At 40.2% G+C, this 26,648-nt stretch overlaps 1 protein-coding gene across 9 annotated transcripts in view; it reads left to right on the forward strand.

Annotated features, from left to right (window-relative positions):
- LOC126424754 (zinc finger protein 679-like) overlaps nt 1–26,648 on the forward strand; it is a 319,807-nt gene that overhangs the window by 108,988 nt on the left and 184,171 nt on the right. For all 9 annotated transcript variants that reach the window (XM_050087489.1, XM_050087490.1, XM_050087485.1 and 6 more), the window contains one exon: nt 10,913–10,962. In XM_050087489.1, coding sequence (XP_049943446.1) covers nt 10,913–10,962 — 50 coding nt within the window. The remainder of the gene's footprint in view (nt 1–10,912; nt 10,963–26,648) is intronic.

Here is a 26,648-nt window from a genome sequence, read left to right on the forward strand (position 1 = left end):
TTCACTGAAAAGCACAGGTCCTCATGCGGTATGCCAACTGTAAAAAAATATCTCCGTCATGGTAACAACTGTAAAATTGGTCATTGTTATGAGAACCGATTGGAAAACTCCTCCCTAAATATTAACATATTTGCAGCTATTTGACTTGGGTGTCGAAGCTTTACAGAGAGAACGTACTTGATTACTAAGTGAAACTGATCATGTAGCATAATACAAACACCTGTCTCTCATGCGTGCAGATATTACAGTTTATTAAATTTATAAAATGGGAAGAGTGTCACTTTGAAATAATAACAGTATAAATCATGTCACTTCATTTTGTCATCCTTTTCTCACATAACACACTTCGTAACAATGCCAAGGCTTATCCATTATTGCATTAACAGCTAAACTTATTTCACATTCGTACTGAAGTAGTAATTGCCGCGTTGCATTTCCATCTGAATTTAACAGGTTATCGCTGATCACAGAAGCTGTTTCTTATTTGTTTTTATAGCAGTATGCTCCATAAACTGAAGTTTGCATCTAACAACTCCAATAGTATTTTGTCTACAGTGTTTATAAAATATTCACTGCACCTTTATGCAAATAAACTGAATTACTAAAATACTATTACTCTATGAGCCATGATATGTTCAACTTCTTCAGACAATTTGTGTGTGACAAGGTTGCATGCAGCCACTCCATATGAAACCTGAATGACAAATCTTGTTCATGTGCCTGTATGTGACCAGTAGCTCTTGGCCATTTTTTATCATAAATAGCAAGACATTTACCTCTCCAGGAAAAAGCCGCACTTGGCTTCGAAAGTTCCAGAAACCAGTAATTTGTAAGGAGTGTGATATACCGGGTGATCAAAAAGTCAGTATAAATTTGAAAAGTGTATAAATCACAGAATAATGTAGATAGAGAGGTACAAATTGACACAGATGCTTGGAATGACATAGGGTTTTATTAGAACCAAAAAAATACAAACGTTCAAAAAATGTCCGACAGATGGCACTTCATCTGAGCAGAATAGCAATAATTAGCATAACAAAGTAAGACAAACCAAAGATGATGTTCTTTACAGGAAATGCTCAATATGTCCACCATCGTTACTCAACAATAGCTGTAGTCAAGGAATAATACTGTGAACAGCACTGTAAAGCATGTCCGGAGTTAGAGTGAGGCATTGGCATCGCATGTTGTCTTTCAGCATCCCTAGAGATGTCGGTTGATCACAATACACTTGCGACTTCAGGTAATTCCAAAGCCAATAATGGCACGGACTGAGGTCTGGGGACCTGGGAGGCCAAGCATGACGAAAGTGGCGGCTGAGCACACGATCATCACCAAACGACGCACGCAAGAGATCTTTCACGCGTCTAGCAATATGGGGTGGTTCTAATAAAACCCCATGTCATTCCAAGCATGTGTGTCAATTTTTACCTCTCTATCTACATTATTCCGTGGTTTATTAAGTTTTGAAATTTATACTGACTTTTTGATCACCTGGTACTATGTAATAACACCAAAGACAGCAGTACTCCTTACACATTTGTACGTTTCATTTCACTCATCTTGCAGTGAACTGCCCACACTGATTTTACTTTAATTGGTAATCAGTAGTTACTTCCTCAAAGAATCTCCAGTACTTCTAAATCTTCCTTAATTTAGCAGTAACTTTCCCCGTAGTGTGCTTGATTATTGTACCTGTGAGAAATGTGCCAACAAGATTACAGCTTTCCAACTACAGAGATATACATTGGAAAAGGGGTTACAAAAACATGAAAATCCATAGTTTGTTACTATCACTTCTTGGACCTTGGTACACACAAACTCCAAGATAGTAATTTACTAGCTGTGTGCCCACCATCTGGAGTTCTACTTCCCCTCTTTTATTACACTTATTGGGAAGATACTGGATAAGTTGTGAGCGCTCTTTTGATCCAAGAGGACTCAGTTGTTGGCAATGAGTGTAGCGTTCTCAGAAAAAGAATTATTGCCAATCACATAAAATTTAGCTGTACATGGAGTAAACTGTAGGATGTAGTTTTGAATTATTTACAGAATGTAACAATTTCAGTAGTAAATAAAGTTTCATACTAAAACATTTGTGAGAAGCAGCACATAAGTAATTACATCTGTTGTCCGGTAACTGAAAATTGTTGGTTTTCTCATCAGTCACATATTCAGAATTATTGTTACGAAAATTCATGTTTCTTCTACAAATCTCAGTGATGAAGAATTTTGTGCCGGCAAGTATGTCTACTGTTCTCTTTTATTAATTTTGGCAGAAGAAAGATAGTGGTAGAAGAATTGACAGCAATTGCGATATGAGGAAAGGTGTTCCTACTTGACTTGCTGGAAAGAAATCCTGATGATGCTGAGGAAAGGTGACACAGAGGTGACACTGATATAAATGTAAATTCATTTTCATACTATAGAGTTATATAATACGATACTGGAAACTCCTGAACGGGAAACGAATGATGTGAGCAGTAGACAGCCACCCACTATACTTTGAGGTGTTGAGTGTGTGCTCAACAAGCACTTAAGCAAGAAAGGAACCGTCTAAATTATAATGCTTTCGCCATTTGACTATTATTACTTCCTTCTCGATACACTGTTGCAATTTCAGTTTTGTAACCATTATCAAATGAGTTATTAGATACTTTTGACTTCACAGTACATGTCAGGAATATCCTGTTCATCATGATTTGATCATACGAGGATCATCATGATAATGCCACTTATGTGGTCTGCCACAGTTGGAGATCAGAAGTGAGCTGCATACATTAACTTTAAATTTGGTAGCAGGTGCTGTGATGTCATCCTCAAGCTCACTGTCTCCATGCACTTGGAAACTTGACTCACAAGTCGGCCAACCACTGCTCATTACTGTAAATTCATTGCTTTAATGTTGTTGTGTATGAGCGGACCATAGAAGCATAAAAAGAATAGTGAGTGGATGAGTTAGCAAGTACGTATAACCATGGACTGTGTGTGTGTGTGTGTGTGTGTGTGTGTGTGTGTGTGTGTGAGAGAGAGAGAGAGAGAGAGAGAGAGAGAGAGAGAGAGTGAGTTAGTTAGTTTAGAGTTTCGAAGCAGCTCCCGTTTGTTGTCAGTGGATTTTTTTTCTTTCTTCAGTGCACTATGCCCCTGGACTGGTGGTATTACATTCTCGAGCAGTGTGATCTATTTGCTGATTTTTTTACCCATATGAGTTTCTGCTGAAAGTGTGTGATGGACTTATATGAGAATTTTCTAAAAAAGTATTAGTTGCTATTCATCATGTAGTGGAGATGCAAGATGCTGAGTCACACATAGGCACAACAACAAGTAAGCTTTCGACCAGAAAGGCCTTCATCAGAAAAATTCTACAAACTTGCGCACACACACACACACACACACACACACACACACACACACACACACACACACACACACACAAGCACAACCACAACCACAGTCTCTGGCTGCGTATGTGAGATTTGTTTGCTTTTTGGCCGAAAGCTTACTTGCTGTCAGTCTTTTTGCTGTCAGTCCGCTATATGGAGCGCTGACATTCCAGCGGATCCTCAATTTCTAAGGTATACAACTCTCAACATTAGATGGGTACTCACTCAGTTTCTGGTTTCTAGCTACAATACTGTGGTGACTCCTTCCATTGCCTCCATGTTTAGCAGCAAACAACAGGCTGCGTACACAAGAAACCAGCCCTCCAACCCCCTCGCCAGTTACTTCCGCCAGAGGGAGAACTTAGACGACAATGCTTTATTGACACGAGGCACTCCGAACCGTCACTCGAGTAGTCTCTCGTTCCATTCTGATGTGGCAACATCCCTGGCCATGCACTCGGCAGCTCACCTGCGCAGAGCCACGTGGCTCATCGTCCACTGCACTTCACTGGGGTATGTTGTGCAAACTGCAGAATTCTTATCCTGTGCTTGTCATCATTGTTCTGTCGCAGTCCGTTTAACTAGAAGTGTTACTGCATTTTTTGTGTTGCCTTCGCAAGCTGTCTCTCTTCTGGATGCTTCTGTTGACTACAGGTGTACAAAGCCTGATGCCAGATGCCCTGTTCATCCTCCCAGTATCAGCAATTGGGATATGCATGCAGTGTATTGCAAATAGTGCAGTGAAATGCATTGCGTACCTGGACTACCAGGCTAATTCTATACTATTCTATCCCCAGCTGTTTTGGCACCCCTTTGTTGTCACGCGTGCAATTGAAGTGGCTTTCCCACGCTGCCGGACTATGCCGAACAAAGGCCCTAAGTCACTTGTGGTCTGCCCTGTGCAGACCCTCCTCCATTAAGAAGTGTTAGCTCATTTTGAATGTAACTGTAGTCATTAGCTTTTGGGTTAATATGTTAGAACCAGCCTGCACGGCTCTTCCAGCACAGTCCGTCATTTATTGCCATTTTTTTGTAATTAGCACACCGCTTAGGCATGTACGCCCCTTAGATGTATAGAAGGGAACACAAATCATTCTGTCAGTACCACCTGACGGTACTGCATAGGCTGTCAAAAAATTTACTTTAAGTGACCTTATAAGTAGCATTAACAGGAGAATCCCTGTACTGTTTGATCAACCAGTTTCCTCTCATGTGCCAACCTTTACCTCTCAGAGCAGCACGTGCACGCAATACATCCTCCATTATTTGTTGGATACGGTCTCTGTTGTCCCCTACAGTTTTTACCCATTAAGTACCATGTAAGTTATTCCTTGATGTCTTAATATGTGTCCTATCATCCTGTCCTTTTCTTGTCAGTGTTTTTCACGTTTTCCTTTTCCTGGCTGATTCTTTAGAGAATCGCCTCATTCGTCATGTAATTAGTCCACCTAATTTTCAGCATCCTTCTGAAGCACCACATCTCACATGTTGATTCTCTACTTTCCTAGTTTTCCTGGCATCTGTGACTCAGTTTAATATAATACTGTGCTCCATATGTACATTCTCATAAATTTATTCCTGAAACTCAAGACTTTGTTTGATTCGTGTAGACTTCTTTTTGCTAACAATGCCCTCTTTGCCTGTTGCTTGTCTGCTCTGTATGTCCTCCTTATTTCATCTGTCAAGTGTTATTTTGCTTTCACAGTAGTAGATTTTCTTTGCTTCATGTACTTCATCATCCCCAGTTTCAATGTTAAGTTCATCACTGATCTTATTCCTGCTACATCTCATTATTTTTGTCTTTCTTCAATTTATTCTCAATTCATTGAGTGTTAGACTGTTCATTCCATTCAACAGGTCATGCAGTTGTTCCCCATTTTCACTGATGGCATGTATTCTGACATGAAATGTAATTAATTTTGAAAGGGTGATTATGAATCACTTGACAGGGAGGCATAAGAGCAAGGGAACTCACAAGCCAAGACCTGCTATACATGTTCCGCAAGCACATCCTTTAATATTCCCATCACATGCATATCCCTGTCAGTCATATCGTATATCAGCCTTACTACAACTTCTTGGCAGCTTTTTATGAGGGCATGACTACCAACCAGCTGTCCAGTCCATGGAATGACCATCACCAAACTGTGGCCAAGACCACAGTTGATTGATAAAGTTAGAACATGCTGCCAGACATAATATGTTTGCATCCAAAGGCTATTCGAACCTGTGCCATCTAGATACTCTTCTCCAAAACAGCTTTTCCTAGTAGCATAGATGGTAATTGTCCTCAGAACATATAATCTGAACTCACAACAAAACTAGTCTCAATTTACATTAGCCCCTGTCCTACATGTCAGACACTGCATCGAAGTGAGCAGAAAAGAAGACAGTACTCACTATTTTTGATGTATCGTCGAACATTCTATTCACATTTGGTCACTACATCTGCACAGTTGTCATAATATTTTGTCATTGTTTGCTGCTTCCTGTGTGGGGAGCTGACGGATATTTCAGTGAGAGAGGAGCTTGGAAAAGAGTTTCAAAGTCACGGTTGCTCTGTGAATTGTGAAGTAAGGAAATGAGTGTTGCTATGGAGTAGCACTTGAGAAACTTCTAAGGGTCAGTTAACTTCAGAATATTTGCAAGATAGTGAGTGTTGTTTTATGCATGAGGAACAGGTGCAGAACATGAAGAGTCATGTCTTCTTCTGATTCCAAGAGCATAACATTTGATGGTGAAAGTATTAGTCGGAATCAGATTCTAATACAGTATTTCTGTACGTTTTCTTCTTTAGTAATTACTCACTTGATGGCACAGTAGAAAAAGATCACACTACGATCTGACTGAGGTCACACCAGTGACTGGCATAGCCATACGGTCCCTCACCAATTACAGGGTAATGCATAGCCTGTTATAGCCATGGGAGATGATGTCTGATGTACTCACATCATGTCACCACAGATCATCAGTTAATTGCAGAAATTGTGCAGTTGGTGTTACTGACATGGTATGGTCTCCCCGCTTCAACCACAAAACCAGCTACTTCATGCATTGTTAGGTAACACTTATTGGGCCCCTTGAGGTGATGTTGCTGGTCCCAAACAAGCTGGTACATTGTCCAATAGACATGACAGATCTCTTAATGTAGTTCACCACTTTCTTATCCCCAGCTGTCACTTCATTTAAATGACAAGTGATTTCTGCTACTGCAAATGAATTTCTTTCATATGGTTTTCTGACATCGTCACTGAAAGCAGGAGGCGCTCTTCTATATTGGAGAGACTAGTATCGTATTAGAACATTTTACTGCCTAGAGTGGCTGGTCCTTTTTTTTCTTTTTTTATTCGTAGATAACCAATTTCAGCCAGTTCAGAGGCCATCTTCAGAATCCCAGAACTTGCAACATATTAGACACGGAATAGAGAACTAAGCACTCTTACATAGTTCTGGAAAAGTCCCTGAATCCCACACGTATGATGATCTTATACTTTCTGCGACAATATCTACAAGCAGTGTAACACGCCATGCTGAATGACACGGAAACCAGTTGAAGTTGCCCGGCACACCTACCGTGTTCAGTGGAGCCGTCGACGAGGTCATTCATTCCAGTGGCTGCAGCAAGGGCAGTCCTCAATTGCAATGACTTCGTGGTCACATTCCTTAGAGCGCTTGACAGCAAAACTTAGTCATCACCGAGGGCGCTAGCCCACGGCTGAATTTTATGGTTTGTAAGCGTATGGTTAGAAATTACATCAGCGGTCTATGAACAGTGATAGGAAGAATATACCGGGTGATCAAAAAGTCCGTATAAATTTGAGAACGTAATAAAACAGGGAATAATGTAGATAGAGAGGTAAAAATTGACGCACATGCTTGGAATGACATGGGGTTTTATTAGGAGAAAAAAAAAAATTCACAAAATGTCTGACAGATGGCGCCGGACAGCAAAACGTCAGTGACTGCACATGATAATCGTGTATAATAAAAGGAGCTGTAATGAGAGAGAGAGAATCAGATGTGCCAGCAATCACAGCGTGTTGACGTTACCTGAAAAGGCGCTTTTAGTGAAGCTGTATTATCAGAATGGGGAATGTGCTAGTTCAGCGTTATGATCCTATCGCCATAGGAAGGGCATTCGAACGGGTAAAGGTCCGCTGACAAATGCAGCTGTGGCGAGAATGATTTCAAAGTTCGAAGCCACAGGTTGTTTAGACGATAGACCCTGTAGTGGCTGACTGAGCACAAGGCATAATGCTGCTGAGACAGTTCAGGAAGAAATGGAGACTGTAGCGGGTTCGTCTATGCACAGGGAAGTAAGCACTCGTGCAGTCGCAAGTCGCACCGGCATTCCACACACTACTGTTTGGTTGGCACTTAGGTGTACCCTCTGATGCTATCCGTACAAAATCCATTGGCATCATGAATTGTTACCTGGCGATTTAGTAAAGCAGAGGGCATTTGCGGTGTGGGCATTTCAAAAGATGGCAGTTGGTTGAGTAACGTGTTGTGGACTGATGAAGCTCATTTCACGCTCCAAGGGTCTGTCAACGCCCACAACTGCAGAATTTGGGCTTCCGAAAATCCTATAACTGTCGTGGAAACTCCATTGCACGATGAGAAAGTCACAGTATGTGTTGGATTTACCACATCTATCGTTATTGGGCCTTTTTTCTTCGAGGAAATGCGTGGTTCTGGTTTTGTAACTGCTACCGTGATGGGTGAGAGGTACGCCGATATGTTGCAGAATTGCATCATCCGCAGCCTGGCTGATAAACACCTGCTGGAACGTATGAAGTTTATGCAGGATGGCGCTCCACCCCATATTGCTAGACGCATGAAAGATCTCTTGCGCGCGTCGTTTGGTGATGATCGTGTGCTCAGTCGCCACTTTCGTCATGCTTGGCCTCCCAGGTCCCCAGACCTCAGTCCGTGCGATTATTGGCTTTGGGGTTACCTGAAGTCGCAATTGTATCGTGATCGACCGACATCTCTAGGGATGCTGAAAGACAACATCCGATGCCAATGCCTCACCATAACTCCGGACAAGCTTTACAGTGCTGTTCACAACATTATTCTTTCACTACAGCTATTGTTGAGGAATGATGGTGGACATATTGAGCATTTCCTGTGAAGAACATCATCTTTGCTTTGTCTTACTTTGTTATGCTAATTATTGCTATTTTGATCAGATGAAGTGCCATCTGTCGGACATTTTTTGAACTTTTGTATTTTTTTGGTTCTGATAAAACCCCATGTCATTCCAAGCATGTGTGTCAATTTGTACCTCTCTATCTACATTATTCCGTGATTTTATTTAGTTTTCAAATTTATACTGACTTTTGATCGCCCGGTACATTACCAGTCAACCTCTTTCCGATTTTGGCTTGTTTCCAATTTGCCAGTTGTCTACCACTGCAATCTGTTTGGTAAACAAAGTCACATCTATGATGTTTATATACAGAATGAAGTGATGTGAAAATTTGTACCGAGTCTGGGATTCAAACCCTGTTCTCCTTCTCACTAGGCAGATGCTCTAACTACTGTGCCACCCTGGCACAAAGGCTGTGCCCAACAGCATGGACTGTCCTAGCATGCCTGCTTCCTATATTCAAATTCCCATTCACATCCCAGCCTGCTTTGGTATTCCTGTTGAAACCCAGGAATAGGTGCTTAAATCAAATGAAACTGTATATACAGGTTGATGCACAAAGATATGCAAATATTTTTATATGTTATTCTACAAGTAAATCTAAAGAAAAAAGTTTGTATAAACGTGGGTCTGCAAATTTTTACCTACAGAGTTATGGCTAATAAAAGATTTTGCCTGAAATTTAATATGAAACCATTGCAAAACTGTACGAGGTTAAAGTAAAGCATGATTTCCATTTATTTTGTTGTTATTGGTCTGGTGAATCTAATAATAGTAATTTTCCACAACATCCAGAGTAACAAGGATTATTATATAACTACATTTGTTTGCTTTCCATTAAGAATGTAGAAACGTTTATGTCATTGTTGGCAACATTTTTGAACATTTATTGTGAATGTATTGTGAAATTGTATGTGCACTGTACAACTTCCTTAACACTGAATTTAGTTGTTTCTGGTTTAGCATGAGTTCACGTGTGCTATGGTATTAATAAAAGCAGATTATCTGATGCTCTCATACAGTTTCATTTAACATTACTACCATCATTTTTCCAAAATTAAATTCTCTACAACTTCAGTTGAAAACTTTGTGCAGTTATCTGGAATTTAAAAAACAAAATGGCTAAGTAGTTAATAAATTAAAATTTTTATGAAATTACGTCTTTGCGTCTCTGGATGTTCTGGAAAACTAGTGCAGATACACATCTCGGACATGTTTTATTAGATTCACCAGATCAATAACAACAAAATAAATGGGAATCGTGCTTTACTTTAACCTCATACAGTTTTGCGATGGCCGATATTACTGATACTACGTAAATTAGATTAGATTCAGTTTTTGTTCCATAAACCCAAAAATGAGATGATTCTCATGGGCGTGGAACAAGTCAGACAGTATATCTTAAAATACATAAAACATTTGAATATAATACTCACTCTCCTGATCATTTGTCAGAAGATTATCAAAATAGGAACTACATTACAATAAACTGCAACTGCTAATATTTACAGAATTAATACACTCTCAGAATGAAACATAGTTGTACACATTTAATAAATTTATAACACACCAAATACATAATCTTCACTGTTGTGCCCAAGCGCTGTCAAAACTGAAATTTAACAGATTTTTTACTTAAGCTGCCCTAACAGTCCATATTAAGATATTCATCTGTTGAGTAGTAGTTGCACATCAAAAGGTCTTTCAAACACTGTTTAAACTGTGCTTTATATGAAACCAAGTTTTAATATTTCCTAGCAATTTATTGAAAATGTGTGTTTCTGAATATTGGACCTCTTTTTGGACCAAGGTAAGTGATTTTAGGTCTTCATGTAGATTGTTTTTAAATGCAAATACAGACTTGTTTAGGCGCTTCAGGAATTCTTCCCAATTAAATTTATTATAAAGTTGTAATCCCAGAAATTTCACACTGTCAGCTTCTTTAATGTGCATGTCTTCATATGTTATACACGTGCTGGAAGGAAATCTGTTACAGGTTCTGAAATGCCTATAGTGGGTCTTTTCAAAGTTTAGTGACAGTGAATTAGCTTTAAACCATTTCTGAATCTGTACTTGACTTTCTACTTATTGCAATGTTTAACACCTGGCAAAATGACTTTTTCTGTCAGTTTCACATTTTGCTGCCAACATGGGTGATCAACTGGCTTTACTTTCAGTTCCTCCCAAATGTTGTTGGGGTCATTATAAAGGAGATGACATCCTTTGGCATTTCTTAAAAATTTATTTCATCTGTCTGAGGGAATAGCATTTCATTAGCTTTGTGATTTGTCCAAGTTTCAGTGCTGTACAATAGAATTTGATCTTTTGTTGTTGTTGTTGTTGTTGTTGTTGTTGATTATCTTCTAAATTCTTTCAGGAGCTCCAGAAGGAAGTAGAGGCATCAAGTTGTGGCATTGAACCAAGAAGGTATTGTACTTTTTTTCTATCATTGTTTACAATTTTGAGCCCCCCTCTTGCTTTTGTATTCAGCTTCTTGTTCAGGCAGTGTAGTGCAGTGTTTTAGAATAATGGCCCTGATTCTAAGCCATGTCATTGCTAAAAAAATCGTTTCTTATCTCATTTAAGTCAGTATTACATGACACACCTTTCGTATGTAAGTCTGCACCAGCGCTTCAAGGGTACACACTCAGAACTGCAGACTTGTTTATGATGTTGAGTGTGAAAGTCGATATTTTTGAAAAGCTACTATTTACTCATATTGAAACTTCTGAGAGGTCTAGGTTTGTATTTATTAGCAGTTATTGTTACCTTTTCCAGCTAGAATGAAATTAAGTTATGATTATACAGAATTAAGGACTAAAGTGTTTGTATTATGATGTTCGGATAAAAGCAAATGATTGGGTTTACATTTCAAAGCATTTTGGACATGGAGGTCATAGGTATCTAGTTTATATTTCACAGCATTTTGGATTCGGAGAACACAGTTATCTATGCAGCACTTGCCATGACAGTGGCTGCCATAGTTGAAGGGCTGAATGATGATGTAATGCCAGGAGTAGGGCTTAGGTTTGACCCTGGTTGGATAGAAGAGGGTACGACAGGGACACATACCCTTTTAATGACCTCCTTTGTTAAGAGTACAACTGGATGATATTTTATTTATTCATGTCAGAAGTGCCAGAACACAGACTGTGCTGATTTAAAAATATACATATTTGTATACATGAGTAATTAAAAGACATATAAATGTAATAAAATGAACACACATGGAAAAAGAGTAAGAAATCAATATTTACATAATATGCACAGGAGTAAGAAATCAATTTTTACATAATAAACACATGTACACTAGTTGTGTCCAGTATTTGGCAACATTGACTGCATTGCTATAAGCCAAGGCCAGTTCCAGTCCTGTACAAGAGTATGGGCAGAGGCGACACTTCAGGAGATGGCTTGTAGTTTGTTCATCTCCACATTCACACAGTGTGTCTCCACCTTGTGCGATGCCCCATGTCTTCAAGTTGTCCTTCGTTCTTGCAATGCTGGAGTGCAGTTTGTTCGAGGACTTCCATGTGCACCATCCTTCTTATTAGTGACCAGGTGGCAGAGTTTTTCCAATTATGTCTCACTCTGGATGGACAGGATGTCTTTTTTTTTCCACAGTTCAACCCTGGGTATACTTAGGTCTCTGTCAGTTGGAACAGAAGACTGTAGAAAGTTCTTCCTGGACTTCAGTCAAGGAGATGGTGGCTGATGTTCGTGCAAGGGATGGGCTGGGTTATTGCACACCTTTTGCCTCTCATTGCTAGCAGCTGTTATCGGTTGGGGCTATACCTACAAGTGTATACAGCTTCTGTATTGGAGCGGGCTTCAGACAGCCTGTGATCAGCCTGCAGGTTTCGTTCATGGCGGTGTCCACTTTTTTTTGCACGTGCAGAATTGTACCACACTGGAGCAGCATATTTGGCAGCGGAGTAGCAGAGTACCAGTGCAGTTATTCTTACTGTCTGGGTGTGGGCACCCCATGCAGAACCAGTCACCTTGTGCGGTAGACAATTTCGCAATGAAACCTTGGCTTGATGCAGTGTGCCTTGAAGGTCAGGGAGCAGTCCAGGATAACACCAAGGTAAACTGGAGCACTGCAGTGTTCCAACTCCTTTCCATTCCAGTTCACGTGCAGCTGTCGAGAAGCTTCTCTGTTCTTCAGATGAAAAGCACATGTTTTAGTTTTTGATGGGTTTGGTTTCCTCATAATGTTCTGAGAGAATCTTCAGAGCAGCTGTGAGATTTTCTTCTACTGTCTCAAAATTTATACCCTCAGTTTCCAATGTGAGGTTGTCTGCATACAGGAAGCTTCTTGTGTGGAGAGGAAGTGGTTAGTCATTGGTGTAGATGTTAAACAGCATTGGTGCTAAGACACTGCCTTGCGGGAGGCCACTCTTTTGTATTCTCCATCTGCTTCGCCTGCCTTGAAATTCTGCAAAGAAATGTCAGTTTGCAACAGGGTGGCAACGATTTGCATAAGCCTGAAGCCCACGGTAAGGTTGTAAATTTTCCTTAGGATGATTTGATGTTGTACAGTGCCACAGGCTGAAGAGAGATTGACAAAGGTCACTCCAATGACATGTCCGATAGCTGAAAACCATCTTCTATGTGCTGTGTCAGGTTAAGGGTCTGTGTACCAACTGGATGATCATTAATTGTAATAAATGTTTGTGGAGTAAAAAGTATTGGCCGAGTCTAGTGGTAGTTTTAAAGAAAAATTACTCATCTGATTTTTGAGGATCTCCTTTGACCCGTTGCTTGAATTTCTTCTGTCTGGAAGCCAGATTCTCTCTTGTAGACCTGGAAACCTTATAGGTCGACATGTTTCTTGAAATAACATAGATGACAAACTGATTCATATGTAATTTTCATTTCTAATTGTCTAGATGCCTTGCTGCCATCAAGTACAATGTTTACTCAGCGAAATACATTCCATTTGTATGCAACTCCAAAAAAATCTTTACACCTCTCCTTCCTTCCCTCCAGACAACATACAACCAACTCACAGTTAACATCATTTCAAAGTACCTCAGTAAATGTATAGTCATACTAAGATCTAAACCAAGAATATTAAATCAAAAATAATTTACAGAAAATGGAATTGACTCAACAGCACAATAGAAAAATTATGACAACACAAATTTTCATAAACAAAAATTTATCTTTTTGTAGTACAGTAATTTTATGAAATTTGTTTTTTTATCACAGGGATTAATTGTGTTAGCATGACATGTTATACAGTCAGAGTTTAAAACATTTCAAATAAGATCGAAAAAAGGATAAGATCGTAAATTTGAGAATATACGTGGTCCAAACGGCCTATTGCACATTACACCCTGTTAATGAAGAAGTTGAGGCCTGAAGCTCAGATGAATTTAAGAACTTCATAAGAATGGATTGTCTTGTTTGTGACAAGCTGCTATCAGTTTATATGACAGTATTTGTGCACATGACATGGTAATGAGGAAAGCACCTCACACTCAGTTTATGCACTTTCATTGTGCCTATGCCACCAATCTCTCCCTTTTTCAGAAAAAGTGCAGTAGTGTGCCTGCAAAGAACAGTTCTCACTGGTTATGGCTGACACAATTGCTCTGAATCTTGTGACTATTCTGTCAGCGTTATATTTAATGGCATGCTGAAGTAATACAAAAGATGCAATCAAATCATACACATGAGATGCTTTTACAAATTAAGATGATACCTATTCACGTCAGAAGTAAAATTATATGCACATTTATGTAAAACACACAGACTCAGAATTAAACTTTTGTAGACGTACCTTATTATGGTACAGTGTATCTAGGGTCTTTCCTTGCTGTATGCCTCAGTGAGCACACTTGCACTTTCTTTGTCCCTTTCCTTTTCCATACGGCAACACCACAGTACACTTTGCCGCAATAAATGAATCAAACCATTGCAAATAATATAAGCACCTTTGCTGTTGTTGGCTTGGTTACTGTTGTTATTTACAGTTCTTTAGTTTCTTTTCTCTGCATTTCTATGCTTGTACAATAAAGTTCGTTATCGAATACTGAATGATATTTATTGTGAAAGTAAGAATAAATTAGCAGTCTCATAGTGGTAAACCTGAAAAATGAAAAGAAGCAAAGGATAACAAGGAAATGTATCATCAAAAACAGTGGATCCATTGATGGAAGCACCAGAAACAGAAATCGGAACAAAATAAGGCTTACCACTTGACCCTTGATCACCATCCATGACTCTTAATTTGTTGCAAAATATTCAAGAAGGGAGTATGTATGTTCAACATGGAAATGTTAAGCTTCCCGCTTTCTTGGTTGACGCAACTTCTGTTTGTTTTTGACCAGTCAAATGCATATTTCAACAGCGTGTTTGGTAACACAGATAGATTTTATATTGTGGTTCCGCATCTAGATTTAGGAGTGATGAGGAAACTGAAGAAATATTGTCACAACCAAGTTACAGTGCACTAAAGGAAGCCCTCGTACTGCATGACACACTGTCACCAGAATGGCAGTTAAAAAAGATTTTTGCATATGAAAACATGGGCAAGTACTCAGAACTTTACATACATTAGTAAGCCCAGAACTTCTACCTACACAGTCTTTACACATATTGTGGCTTCAGCCACCATCGACGCCATCCTTGCACATGTGCCATAGCGAGAGTTAACAAAGAAGGCAAACGCCATTTTAAACAGTTTAAGTGAGGTTTCAGCATGAGCAAAACTCAGCAACAGCCAAGACAAGGATGCTGGAACCGGCGAGGAAGTGGAAGCTGACATCACTATTCCTAATGCACACAAATACCAGTAGAACACTTCAGATGAGCTGAACTAAAAGTATGGATAGCCATACACTGACAGCAACTATAAGGGTCACAGTTTGAAAAAGAGGAAGACTGCCATGCAACAAGACTCATCGGAACAGTGGTGCTGTTAATCACAGTGGTTTTGGCATCTCAGCAAATTATTGCACTCAACCCTGCAATAACCCAAACTTTCCAGGACCTCAAGAAACATGTAGCACAGGCCACCTTGCTGGAACTCCTAACATTGAATGCCCCCCTGACACTTATGATAGATGCAGGCCAAACAACAATTGGAGTGGCATTGTAACAGAAAGTAAACAGCAACTGGCAGACACTTGCTTTGTTTTTACTAAAAAACTGACCCGACGACAAAAAAATGGAGTGTAGTTGACCGTAAGACTTACTATTTATTTTGCAGTTAAACATTTTTGGAGATCCACCAAAGGGAGACGTTTTGCAGTTTTTACTGATCACAAGCTGCTGGTAGCCAGTTTTCAGCACAACAATGATCTCAACTCACTATGTCAATGCAGGCAGGTTGAGTACATTGCACAGCTCTCGAGTAATGTGCACGACATAACAGGAAAAGACAACCTGGTTGCAGATTGCCTGTTTCAAAACTGTGCCAGCGTAAACTCTATGTGTTGGGTAGAGTTAGTGTTAAAACAATGGGAGGATTTGTTTTTTGCACAGTCTTATACAACAGCAGTGAATAGCATTGCAGCTCAAGTGTGTGGCAGCCCAGGATGTGCTGGATGGTATTTGGTGTGACATAGCAAGAGGAAAGCAGTGACCCTACATATCGCAACAGTACCGTTGGGAATTTTTCAACACACTGCATAACTCGGCACGTCCAGGAGTCCAGGTGACAGCTACTAAGTTAGTCTCTGCTAAGTCATGTCGGCAGAAGTCCATAAAGATTGTCACATGTGGGCACGTACGCGTATGGTGTGCCAGCATAATACGAGGGGCACTCCAAAAGAAATGCACACTATTTTTGTAAAAATACAGTTTCCATTTGGCATGTGTGAAAGTTTTACAGTGTGTAGATACATCCTTCCCGTTTGTTTTCAAACTTAGTTCAACCTGTTCCCGTGAGTGGCGCCGTCACAACATGTCTTCAAGATGGCTGCTACACTTGACGTTCGTCAGAAGCAACGAGCTGTCATAGAATTCCTGTGCTGTGAAAATAAAACAGTAGGAAACATCCACAAGAGGTTGAAAAAGGTGTACAGAAATGCTGCTGTCGATCACAGTACAGTTAGTCGGTGGGCGAGCAGGTTACGTGATGAAAGCAGGCACAGCAATATTGAGGATTGTCCTCGCAGTGGCAAGCCTCGTACTGCACACACTCCAGACAATGTGCAGAGAGTTAACGAATTGGTGACTGCTGACAGACACATCACAGTGAACGACTTGTCATGCTACTTTGGGATAGGGGAAGGAATGTTTGCAGAATACTGAAAGTGTTGGCGTTAAAAAAGGTTTGTGCCAAGTGGGTTCCCAGAATGTTGACAGTGGCTCACAAAGAAACAAGAAAAACGGTATGCAGCGAACTTTTGTAACAGTATGAGAATGGTGGAAATTAATTTCTTGGAAGAATTGTGACAGGTGATGAAACATGGCTCCATCATTTTTCACCAGACACGAAGAGGCAATCAGTAGAGTGGCATCATGCAAATTTACCCAAGGAAAAAAAAATTCAAAACTACACCTTCTGCTGGAAAAGTTATGGCTACGGTGTTTTTCAATTCCAAAGGACTCTTGCTTGTGTACATTGTGCCAAGTGGAACCACCATAAATTCTGATGCCTATGTGACGACACTGAAGAAACTTCGAGCCCGACTGAGTCGTGTTCGACCACATTGGCAAAAGCAGGATGTTTTGCTGTTGCATGACAATGCATGGCCACATGTCAGTCAAAAAACCATAGAAGCCATCACAAAACTCAGATGTACAACACTGAAACACCCGCCTTACAGTCCTGACCTGGCTCCATGTGACTATCATCTCTTTGGGAAACTGAAAGACTCTCTCCGTGGAACAAGGTTTGAAGATGATGACTCCCTTGTGCATGCTGCCAAACAGTGGCTCCAACAGGTTGGTCTAGAATTTTACCGTGTGGGTTTGCAGGCGCTGGTTCCAAGATGGCGGAAGTCAGTTGAGAGGGATGCAAATTATGTGGGGAAATGAAAATATTATTCCTAAAGAATGTATCTAAACACTGTAAAACTTTCAAATATGTAGAATAAAAGATGGATTTAAAACAAAATAGTGTGCATTTCTTTTGGAATGACCCTCGTAAGATCAGGAGGCATGTTTTCACATCTGTTGCACATTTCCCAGCGCCATGTGCCAGGATTTCACCCCTAGATGTGGACATCATAGGGCCACTACCGTACTCTGCTGGACAAAGCTATTTAGTAATGATCATCTTCCCCCTATGAACCATGGACTTTGCCGTTGGTGGGGAGGCTTGCGTGCCTCAACGATACAGATAGCCGTACCGTAGGTGCAACCACAATGGAGGGGTATCTGTTGAGAGGCCAGACAAACGTGTGGTTCCTGAAGAGGGACAGCAGCCTTTTCAGTAGTTGCAGGGGAACACTCTGGATGATTGACTGATCTGGCCCTGTAACACTAACCAAAACGGCCTTGCTGTTGTGGTACTGCGAATGGCTGAAAGCAATAATTTTTCCCGAGGGCATGCAGCTTTACTGTATGATTAGCAGATTCAGAAGGACGTAGGCTGCAGTAGGTACTGGGAGATGAAGCTTGCACAGGATAGAGTAGCATGGAGAGCTGTATCAAACCAGTCTCAGGACTGAAGACCACGACAACAACAACAACAACAACAACATCTGTCATTTCACTAGGTGGCCAGAGATCATCACGATACCGATATGAGCACCGAATCGGTCACAAACGTGTTGCTGCACTCTTGGTTCTCCAGGTTTGGTGTACCACAAGACATAATTAAAGATCGCAGGAAACAATTTGTAAGCCAACATTTCAATGAACTTCTCCCACTGTGTGGCTACAACCACCTGCGCACTTCAAGCTACCATCCAGAAAGCAATAGAATGGTAAAGTAATTCCACCACTCAGAATGGCCGTAATGTGCAGTTCATCATCATGGTCAGAAGCATTACCACTGGTTCCACTCGGGTTGAGGATGTCAGTGGAGAAGGACATTCAACAATCACCAGCAGAAATGGTCTACGGCAAACAGTTTGGGGTTCCAAGACAATTGGTCTTGCAGGCACATGCACAAGCTGCTGTTTTGGAGCTATGCACTTCTTTGAACAGCAACTCAGTCTCACAGTGAGGTCGATTCAGCACACCATTCGAATCAGACATGGAGACCTGCAGGTGTTTGTACATGAAGACTTAACAAAAGCAACACGTGTGGCTCAGATTTGATACTGTGCAGCCTCCCCTTCTTTTGCCGTATTCAGAACCACACAGAGTCGTCACGCTGGGAGCCATGCTACCATGATTGAAAAATATTGTAGACAGGAGACGGTATGAATAGTATGACTCAAGCCTGCTTGCTTATACAGATGGAGAGTACATCCCATTTGAGTACCACAGCATGGCAGTCCAATGAGGAGGCTGAGCCTTTAGCACCCCTAGAAGACACCTCAGACTGGGAGCAGTCTTCACTTGCACCAGCTGTTTTCTCAAGGACTAGCAGACACATTAACTGCGTGTTCCCTCACATGCCAGGAGTACCCAGTTTCAAAAGTAGAAGAAGGGGGTGGGTGCTGATCTGGTGGCACCACAGTACACTTCACCACGATATGAACGTAATGATGATGCATAATAATAAGCATTTTTGCTGTTGTTGCTATAGTTACTGTTGTTATATGCAGTTGTTCTCTAGTCTCTTTGCTTTGCCTTTCTACGCTTGTAAAATGAACGTTCATAATCAAATATTGAACAATATTTATTGTGAATGTGAGAATAAGTTAGCATTCCCATATCTTATAGTAACAAGCTACCATTAGATACACAGCTTTTCACAACAGTACTACAAAACAGAGAATTTTCATTTGTTTTACTACTGTATTTATCAAAAGTTACTCACTGAAAAATGTGCAGAAAATCTCATGCACTTGCCAAAAGTGTCCTCAGCAGCCCACGTACTCCGTATATCTCATCTGCTGACCGCTGGTGAAAACAATAACGAGCAGAAAGCCCTCTTGAAATGCTGTGCTCTGCATACCTGCATGAACAGCACCTCTACTGTGCACACACAGACCCACGGCAGAATAGAATGATTCCCGTTTCTCCATTTCAGATAAGCTGTCTCCTAAAATCATAACTGCACTTGTTCTGCCACTAGGTGGCAGGCTGTGTACACCTGACTTGTATACACTAGGTGTTTTGTGTAATACCAGCTTTCGTCTATACATGTTTTTCATGGTTAGTAGTTTATTACTTGCTAATTTTGAATGCACTGGTGTAACTAGTTTTGTAAAATTTCTTTTGTAAACAGGTTATAATTTTTTGCAGTTGTATTATAAATATGAGAACTGTAATGTCTTCGACTTTCCCAGCAATTAGTTGTCATCTCTTTGAGATTGGATGTTCTGCCAGTTGTCTGTCTTCCCAACACGATATTTCAACACTGTGACTCGACGTCTTCGTCAGGTGTTCCTTGAGACTCGGGCACAACACCTGACCTTGACAATATAACAATACAAGATCTTTCCAGAAAGTAACCTCTGTTGGACTAAAAGTAAAATATTCGAACTGCTGATCAAAATTTACTGGAAAAATCTGAAAACCACTGCTTTGTATACTTCTGTGCATAGTCACCATTCAGATTTAACCATTTATCATACATTGTAACAAGATGACAAATTCGCTCTGCATTAAATTGTGCTACCAGAGATTGCAGCCTCCCTGCATCAGTTTCTTCAAGTTATTCATCTGAGTTAAAGTATTTAATAGATTTTGCTTGGAACAAAGTCTGCATTGTTGAGTGGGTGTTAAAATCAGGTCTTGTTTAAACTGAATTGATGTTACAACTCTTTTGTTTCCTGGCCAGTGTGTGGTGCTTCATTGTTGTGTAAAAGCATGACTGTCATAGTCAAAAGATCATTTTGCTTGTTTTGAATGGATCTTCTCTGTTTCTGTGGGGCCAATTGTTTAAATTCCACTGACTGGAGATAAATTTTGATCTTAGTTCAGAAAAAGAGCCCAGTTCACAAGCTCATTATGTTGTATAACACTAAACTTGCATCGACTGAGCAAGGTTTCGTGTCTATTTGAATTAGCATGCGACACTTTTGGCATCGTATCTAAATTGGCTTCGACACTATTCTCGTACTTTTGCTGAAGGTATTAATCGATATTGTAGATACACAGGATTTATAATTGGAGGTTTTGTACTGTAAAGATGGAGTGAAATAAGCAAAAGAAATGTGTCGCACATCTTCAAGAAACTTATCCACTACCAAGAAACATTGAAATACTTAGCTGTCCATATGAAGTTCTCCGATACGTGTAAAGTAACTGAAAAGAAACAACATAATTCTCAGCACTTGATACTTCTGAACATAGGATGCTGTTTACCGTGACAGCTCAGAATGTTGGAAAAACAGCACTTGGCAGATTCAGAAGTGTGATTTCAGAATATCCTGGTGTTATAATTATCTGCATAACCAAAACCAGAGAGAATATGTCATTCAGCAGTTGATAAATCTCAGTTACCTGCTGTTGGCTGTCAAATGGTAAGCCTGATTTGAATTACAAATACAAACTGTAGATGACAGGTTTTCAGGTGTTTGCTGAAAATCATTAAAACATATATAATGCAGAATGTTGACCATGGATTTAGGTAACTTTCTGTGGGATGAAAGTTGCAATAGTTTGCAAGTTTTAAAGCCATTGTTATTCAATGTTAAAAAATCTGTAGACGCAGAGAGCTGTAGAAGTATACATTTGCACTGTCTATTTAGTTAGACCTGTCACCACACAGATTTGTTTGGCCACCATTGAGGAACTGAACATTGTCCTTTTGGGGGGTGGTATATCCGTACTTTCCTCAGACATTGGAACAGCCCCCAATCCTGATAAATGAGGATCTACAGTAATGTGGACTCCAAACCATGATGAAACTTGGTATTTTGCACATCAACAAATATTGTGAGAGCTGATAGGGATGATAAGTGAAAATAAATTCGAGCATTGACCTGGGATCAAGGTACTGACCTTTAGCACCGTACTTCAGCACACAACCACTAAGCCACTGAAACCTTTTCTACTTAACAGATGACTGATAATTATCATTTTTGTAATTCACATATGCTTACTATTTCTGTTCGTCAACACGCATGCTAAATATGAATTACGTATTACTGCTATGAGAACCTAGAGTGCATTTTGTAAGAGATGTTCAATCCTTATTAGCTGCTGGCTGTTTATTGCAAATAATTTTGATTTGCCTTTCTTACTCTGCCACTAATTTTTTATAATATGTGTGTAAACTGACAACATTAAGTCATTTCTACAAAATGTTATTAGGTCAGTTATTATCTGCTCTCGTTACTTACATTGCTGGTATGTTACTTGATGTAATTCAACAGATCAAAAAGGATTATTTTAAACTTCAGTGTTGTGGGAGGGGCATTTTCACATATTTACTTGCATTTTGTTTATGTTATCAGTATCTTCTTTATTATTTATCCATTTTAGCATGTATTTGTACAAAACCAAATCTGGTGTTTTGTAATGTCAGTAGGTTATGAACTTAAAATTATATTTGAATTAGACTCAATGCCATGTATCTGCCGTTCACCTAAAGGGATCAGAAACTCCTCACAGACACTGAAACATCACAAGTTTGCATATGTACAAGAAGTTGCCTCACCAGACTGCATCGATCACAGTGAGAGTGCAGATGGCAGGATAAGCAGACCAGAGCTCCTCTGTGCCAGGGACCTATTTCTTCTGCCATGTTACGTGTGTGGAACTAGATCAGCACGAATTACTTCATACCGCAGCTATATAGGGCGGTGCACGTCAACACGGGCAGTTCGCTCCACCAGAACTTGGGGCCAATTCGTGTATCGGCTCCTAACGGCCCATCAGTAAGAGCCCGGTTGGAAGCTACAGCAGGAGGGCCGATGACTTTCCAGTGATATACTGAGATATAAATGCCGGCCAATTCTACCGAACACGTAACCTCTGTTGTTAAGGATTATAGTATAGTCTTCATGTCCCAATACTTCTATTCACTGTGTTTCAAGCATATGCCTGTTAGTGTGTGAAAAGTTGTATTATTTTTTATTGAGGAGAGCTTTCCTTTGTTGTGATTAAATGTCTCTACTGTGGTCATAATAAACCCTCCTTTTTGTTTACCTGTGTCTTCTTATTTCTTATCAAGCATCTCCCCATGGGAGATTTTTTTGACATCAGTCTACTGACTGGTTTGATGCGGCTCGCCACGAATTCCTTTCCTGTGCTAACCTCTTCATCTCAGAGTAGCACTTGCAACCTACGTCCTCAATTATTTGCTTGACGTATTCCAATCTCTGTCTTCCTCTACAGTTTTTGCCCTCTACAGCTCCCTCTAGTACCATGGAAGTCATTCCCTCATGTCTTAGCAGATGTCCTATCATCCTGTCCCTTTTCCTTATCAGTGTTTTCCACATATTCCTTTCCTCTCCGAAACTGCATAGAACCTCCTCATTCCTTACCTTACAGTCCACCTAATTTTCAACATTCGTCTATAGCACCACATCTCAAATGCTTCGATTCTCTTCTGTTCTGGTTTTCCCACAGTCCATGTTTCACTACCATACAATGCTGTACTCCAGACGTACATCCTCAGAAATTTCTTCCTCAAATTAAGGCCGGTATTTGATATTAGTAGACTTATCTTGGCCAGAAATGCCTTTTTGCCATAGCGAGTCTGCTTTTGATGTCCTCCTTGCTCCGTCCGTCATTGGTTATTTTACTGCCTAGGCAGCAGAAATCCTTAACTTCATTGACTCCGTGACCATCAATCCTGATGTTAAGTTTCTCGCTGTTCTCATTTCTACTACTTCTCATTACCTTCGTCTTTCTCCGATTTACTCTCAAACCATACTGTGTACTCATTAGACTGTTCATTCCGTTCAGCAGATCATTTAAATCTTCTTCACTTTCACTCAGGATAGCAATGTCATCAGTGAATCGTATCATTGATATCCTTTCACCTTGTATTTGAATTCCACTCCTGAACCTTTCTTTTATTTCCATCATTGCTTTCTCGATGTACAGATTGAAGAGTAGGGGTGAAAGGCTACAGCCTTGTCTTACACCCTTCTTAATACGAGCACTTCGTTCTTGATCGCCCACTCTTATTATTCCCTCTTGGTTGTTGTACATATTGTATATGCCCCATCTCTCCCTATAGCTTACCCCTACTTTTTTCAGAATCTCGAACAGCTTGCACCATTTTATATTGTTGAATGCTTTTTCCAGGTCGACAAATCCTATGAAAGTGTCTTGATTTTTCTTTAGCCTTGCTTTCATTATTAGCCGTAACGTCAGAATTGCCTCTCTCGTCCCTTTACTTTTCCTAAAGCCAAACTGATCGTCACTTAGCGCATTCTCAATTTTCTTTTCCATTCTTCTGTGTATTATTCTTGTAAGCAGCTTCGATGCATGAGCTGTTAAGCTGATTGTGCGATAATTCTCGCACTTGTCAGCTCTTGCCGTCTTCAGAATTGTGTGGATGATGCTTTTCCGAAAGTCAGATGGTATGTCGCCAGACTCATATATTCTACACACCAATGTGAATAGTCGTTTTGTTGCCACTTCCCCCAATGATTTTAGAAATTCTGATGGAATGTTATCTATCCCTTCTGCCTTATTTGACCGTAAGTCCTCCAAAGCTCTTTTAAATTCCGATTCTAATACTGGATCCCGTATCTCTTCTAAATCGACTCCTGTTTCTTCTTCTATCACATCAGACAAATCTTCACCCTCATAGAGGCTTTCAATGTATTCTTTCCACCTATCTGCTCTCTCCTCTGCATTTAACAGTGGAATTCCCGTTGCACTCTTAATGTTACCACCGTTGCTTTTAATGTCACCAAAGGTTGTTCTGACTTTCCTGTATGCTGAGTCTGTCCTTCCGACAATCATATCTTTTTCGATGTCTTCACATTTTTCCTGCAGCCATTTCGTCTTAACTTCCCTGCACTTCCTATTTATTTCATTCCTCAGCGACTTGTATTTATGTATTCCTGATTTTCCCGGAACATGTTTGTACTTCCTCCTTTCATCAATCAACTGAAGTATTTCTTCTGTTACCCATGGTTTCTTCGCAGCTACCTTCTTTGTACCTATGTTTTCCTCCCCAACTTCTGTGATGGCCCTTTTTAGAGATGTCCATTCCTCTTCAACTGTACTGCCTACTGCGCTATTCCTTATTGCTGTACCTATAGCGTTAGAGAACTTCAAACGTATCTCGTCATTTCTTAGTACTTCCGTATCCCACTTCTTTGCGTATTGATTCTTCCTGACTAATGTCTTGAACTTCACCCTACTCTTCATCACTACTATACTGTGATCTGAGTCTATATCTGCTCCTGGGTACACCTTACAGTCCAGTATCTGATTTCGGAATCTCTGTCTGACCATGATGTAATGTAATTGAAATCTTCCCGTATCTCCCGGCCTTTTCCAAGTATACCTCCTCCTCTTGTGATTCTTGAACAGGGTATTCGCTATTACTAGCTGAAACTTGTTGCAGAACTCAATTAGTCTTTCTCCTCTTTCATTCCTTGTCCCAAGCCCATATTCTCCTGTAACCTTTTCTTCTACTCCTTCCCCTACAACTGCATTCCAGTCGCCCATGACTATTAGATTTTCGTCCCCCTTTACATACTGCGTTACCCTTTCAATATCCTCATACACTTTCTCTATCTGTTCATCTTCAGCTTGCGACGTCGGCATGTATACCTGAACTATCGTTGTCGGTGTTGGTCCGCTGTCGATTCTGATTAGAACAACCCGGTCACTGAACTGTTCACAGTAACACACCCTCTGCCCTACCTTCCTATTCATAACGAATCCTACACCTGTTATACCATTTTCTGCTGCTGTTGATATTACCCGATACTCATCTGACCAGAAATCCTTGTCTTCCTTCCACTTCATTTCACTGACCCCTACTATATCTAGATTGAGCCTTTGCATTTCCCTTTTCAGATTTTCTAGTTTCCCTACCACGTTCAAGCTTCTGACATTCCACGCCCCGACTCGTAGAACGTTATCCTTTCGTTGATTATTCAATCTTCAATTACAGGCCGCATGTCCTGTGGATAAACATTACGTGTCTTTAATGCAGTGGTTTCCATTGCCTTCTGCATCCTCATGCCGTTGATCATTGCTGATTCTTCCGCCTTTAGGGGCAATTTCCCACCCCTAGGACAAGAGAGTGCCCTGAACCTCTAACTGCTCCTCCGCTCTCTTTGACAAGGCCGTTGGCAGAATGAGGCTGATTTCTTATGCCGGAAGTATTCGGCCGCCAATGCTGATTATTTATCAAAATTTTAGGGAGTGGTGGGGATCGAACCCGGGACCGAAGACATTTTGATTATGAATCAAAGACACTACCCCTAGAGATATAGGACCTGAATTACGAAATTTCACCAGTCAAAGTTGTCAGAGTTCATGGCGATATAATGTGAGACTGCTGTTTATGCTACACAGATTTCAGAGTTCAGTTTGAATAGAACGAATTTTCAGCACTAATCTAAGATCAGCTGATGTATATAGTCTGCCCTCAATGTCTTATTGTAGATTTCATCATAAAGTGTCCTTTCACATTATACAAAATTCAAACCAAGATTCCTTCAGCATCCGAAAAAATAACAACCAAACTTTATGGCTGATAGTACTTATTATGCAATTTTGCTTTGTTTGATTTAGCAGTAAGAGTTCCACACCATTGACTGCAGTTTTAGCTCTGTGTTAGCATAGAAAATCCATCTTGTCACCAGCCATAATTTATTTTAGTAGGTCTTTTTCTTCCAAAACATAACGAAAGACAAAGTCCAGAGAACAGTCATCTGCTTAGTTTTGTTGCTCTCAGGAAGATGTTTTAGTACCCAGTGACAGCAGAACTTGGGGTAAACCTAATCTCTTGTCACAGTCTCTTTCAAAACACTCAAATAAATCTCTATAGAGTTTTTCATCAGTTAAGATATTTTGGAATGCAAAATTTTTTCATCAGTTTCGTGCAGCAGTTTGTTGCTGATGTCAGACATAATGCCGCTTCTGTGTTCACAGATGTTTGTTCTTCAACT

Source organism: Schistocerca serialis, chromosome 10 (genome assembly GCF_023864345.2).
Source record: "Schistocerca serialis cubense isolate TAMUIC-IGC-003099 chromosome 10, iqSchSeri2.2, whole genome shotgun sequence".
In the NCBI taxonomy this organism is placed as follows: Eukaryota; Metazoa; Arthropoda; class Insecta; order Orthoptera; family Acrididae; genus Schistocerca; species Schistocerca serialis.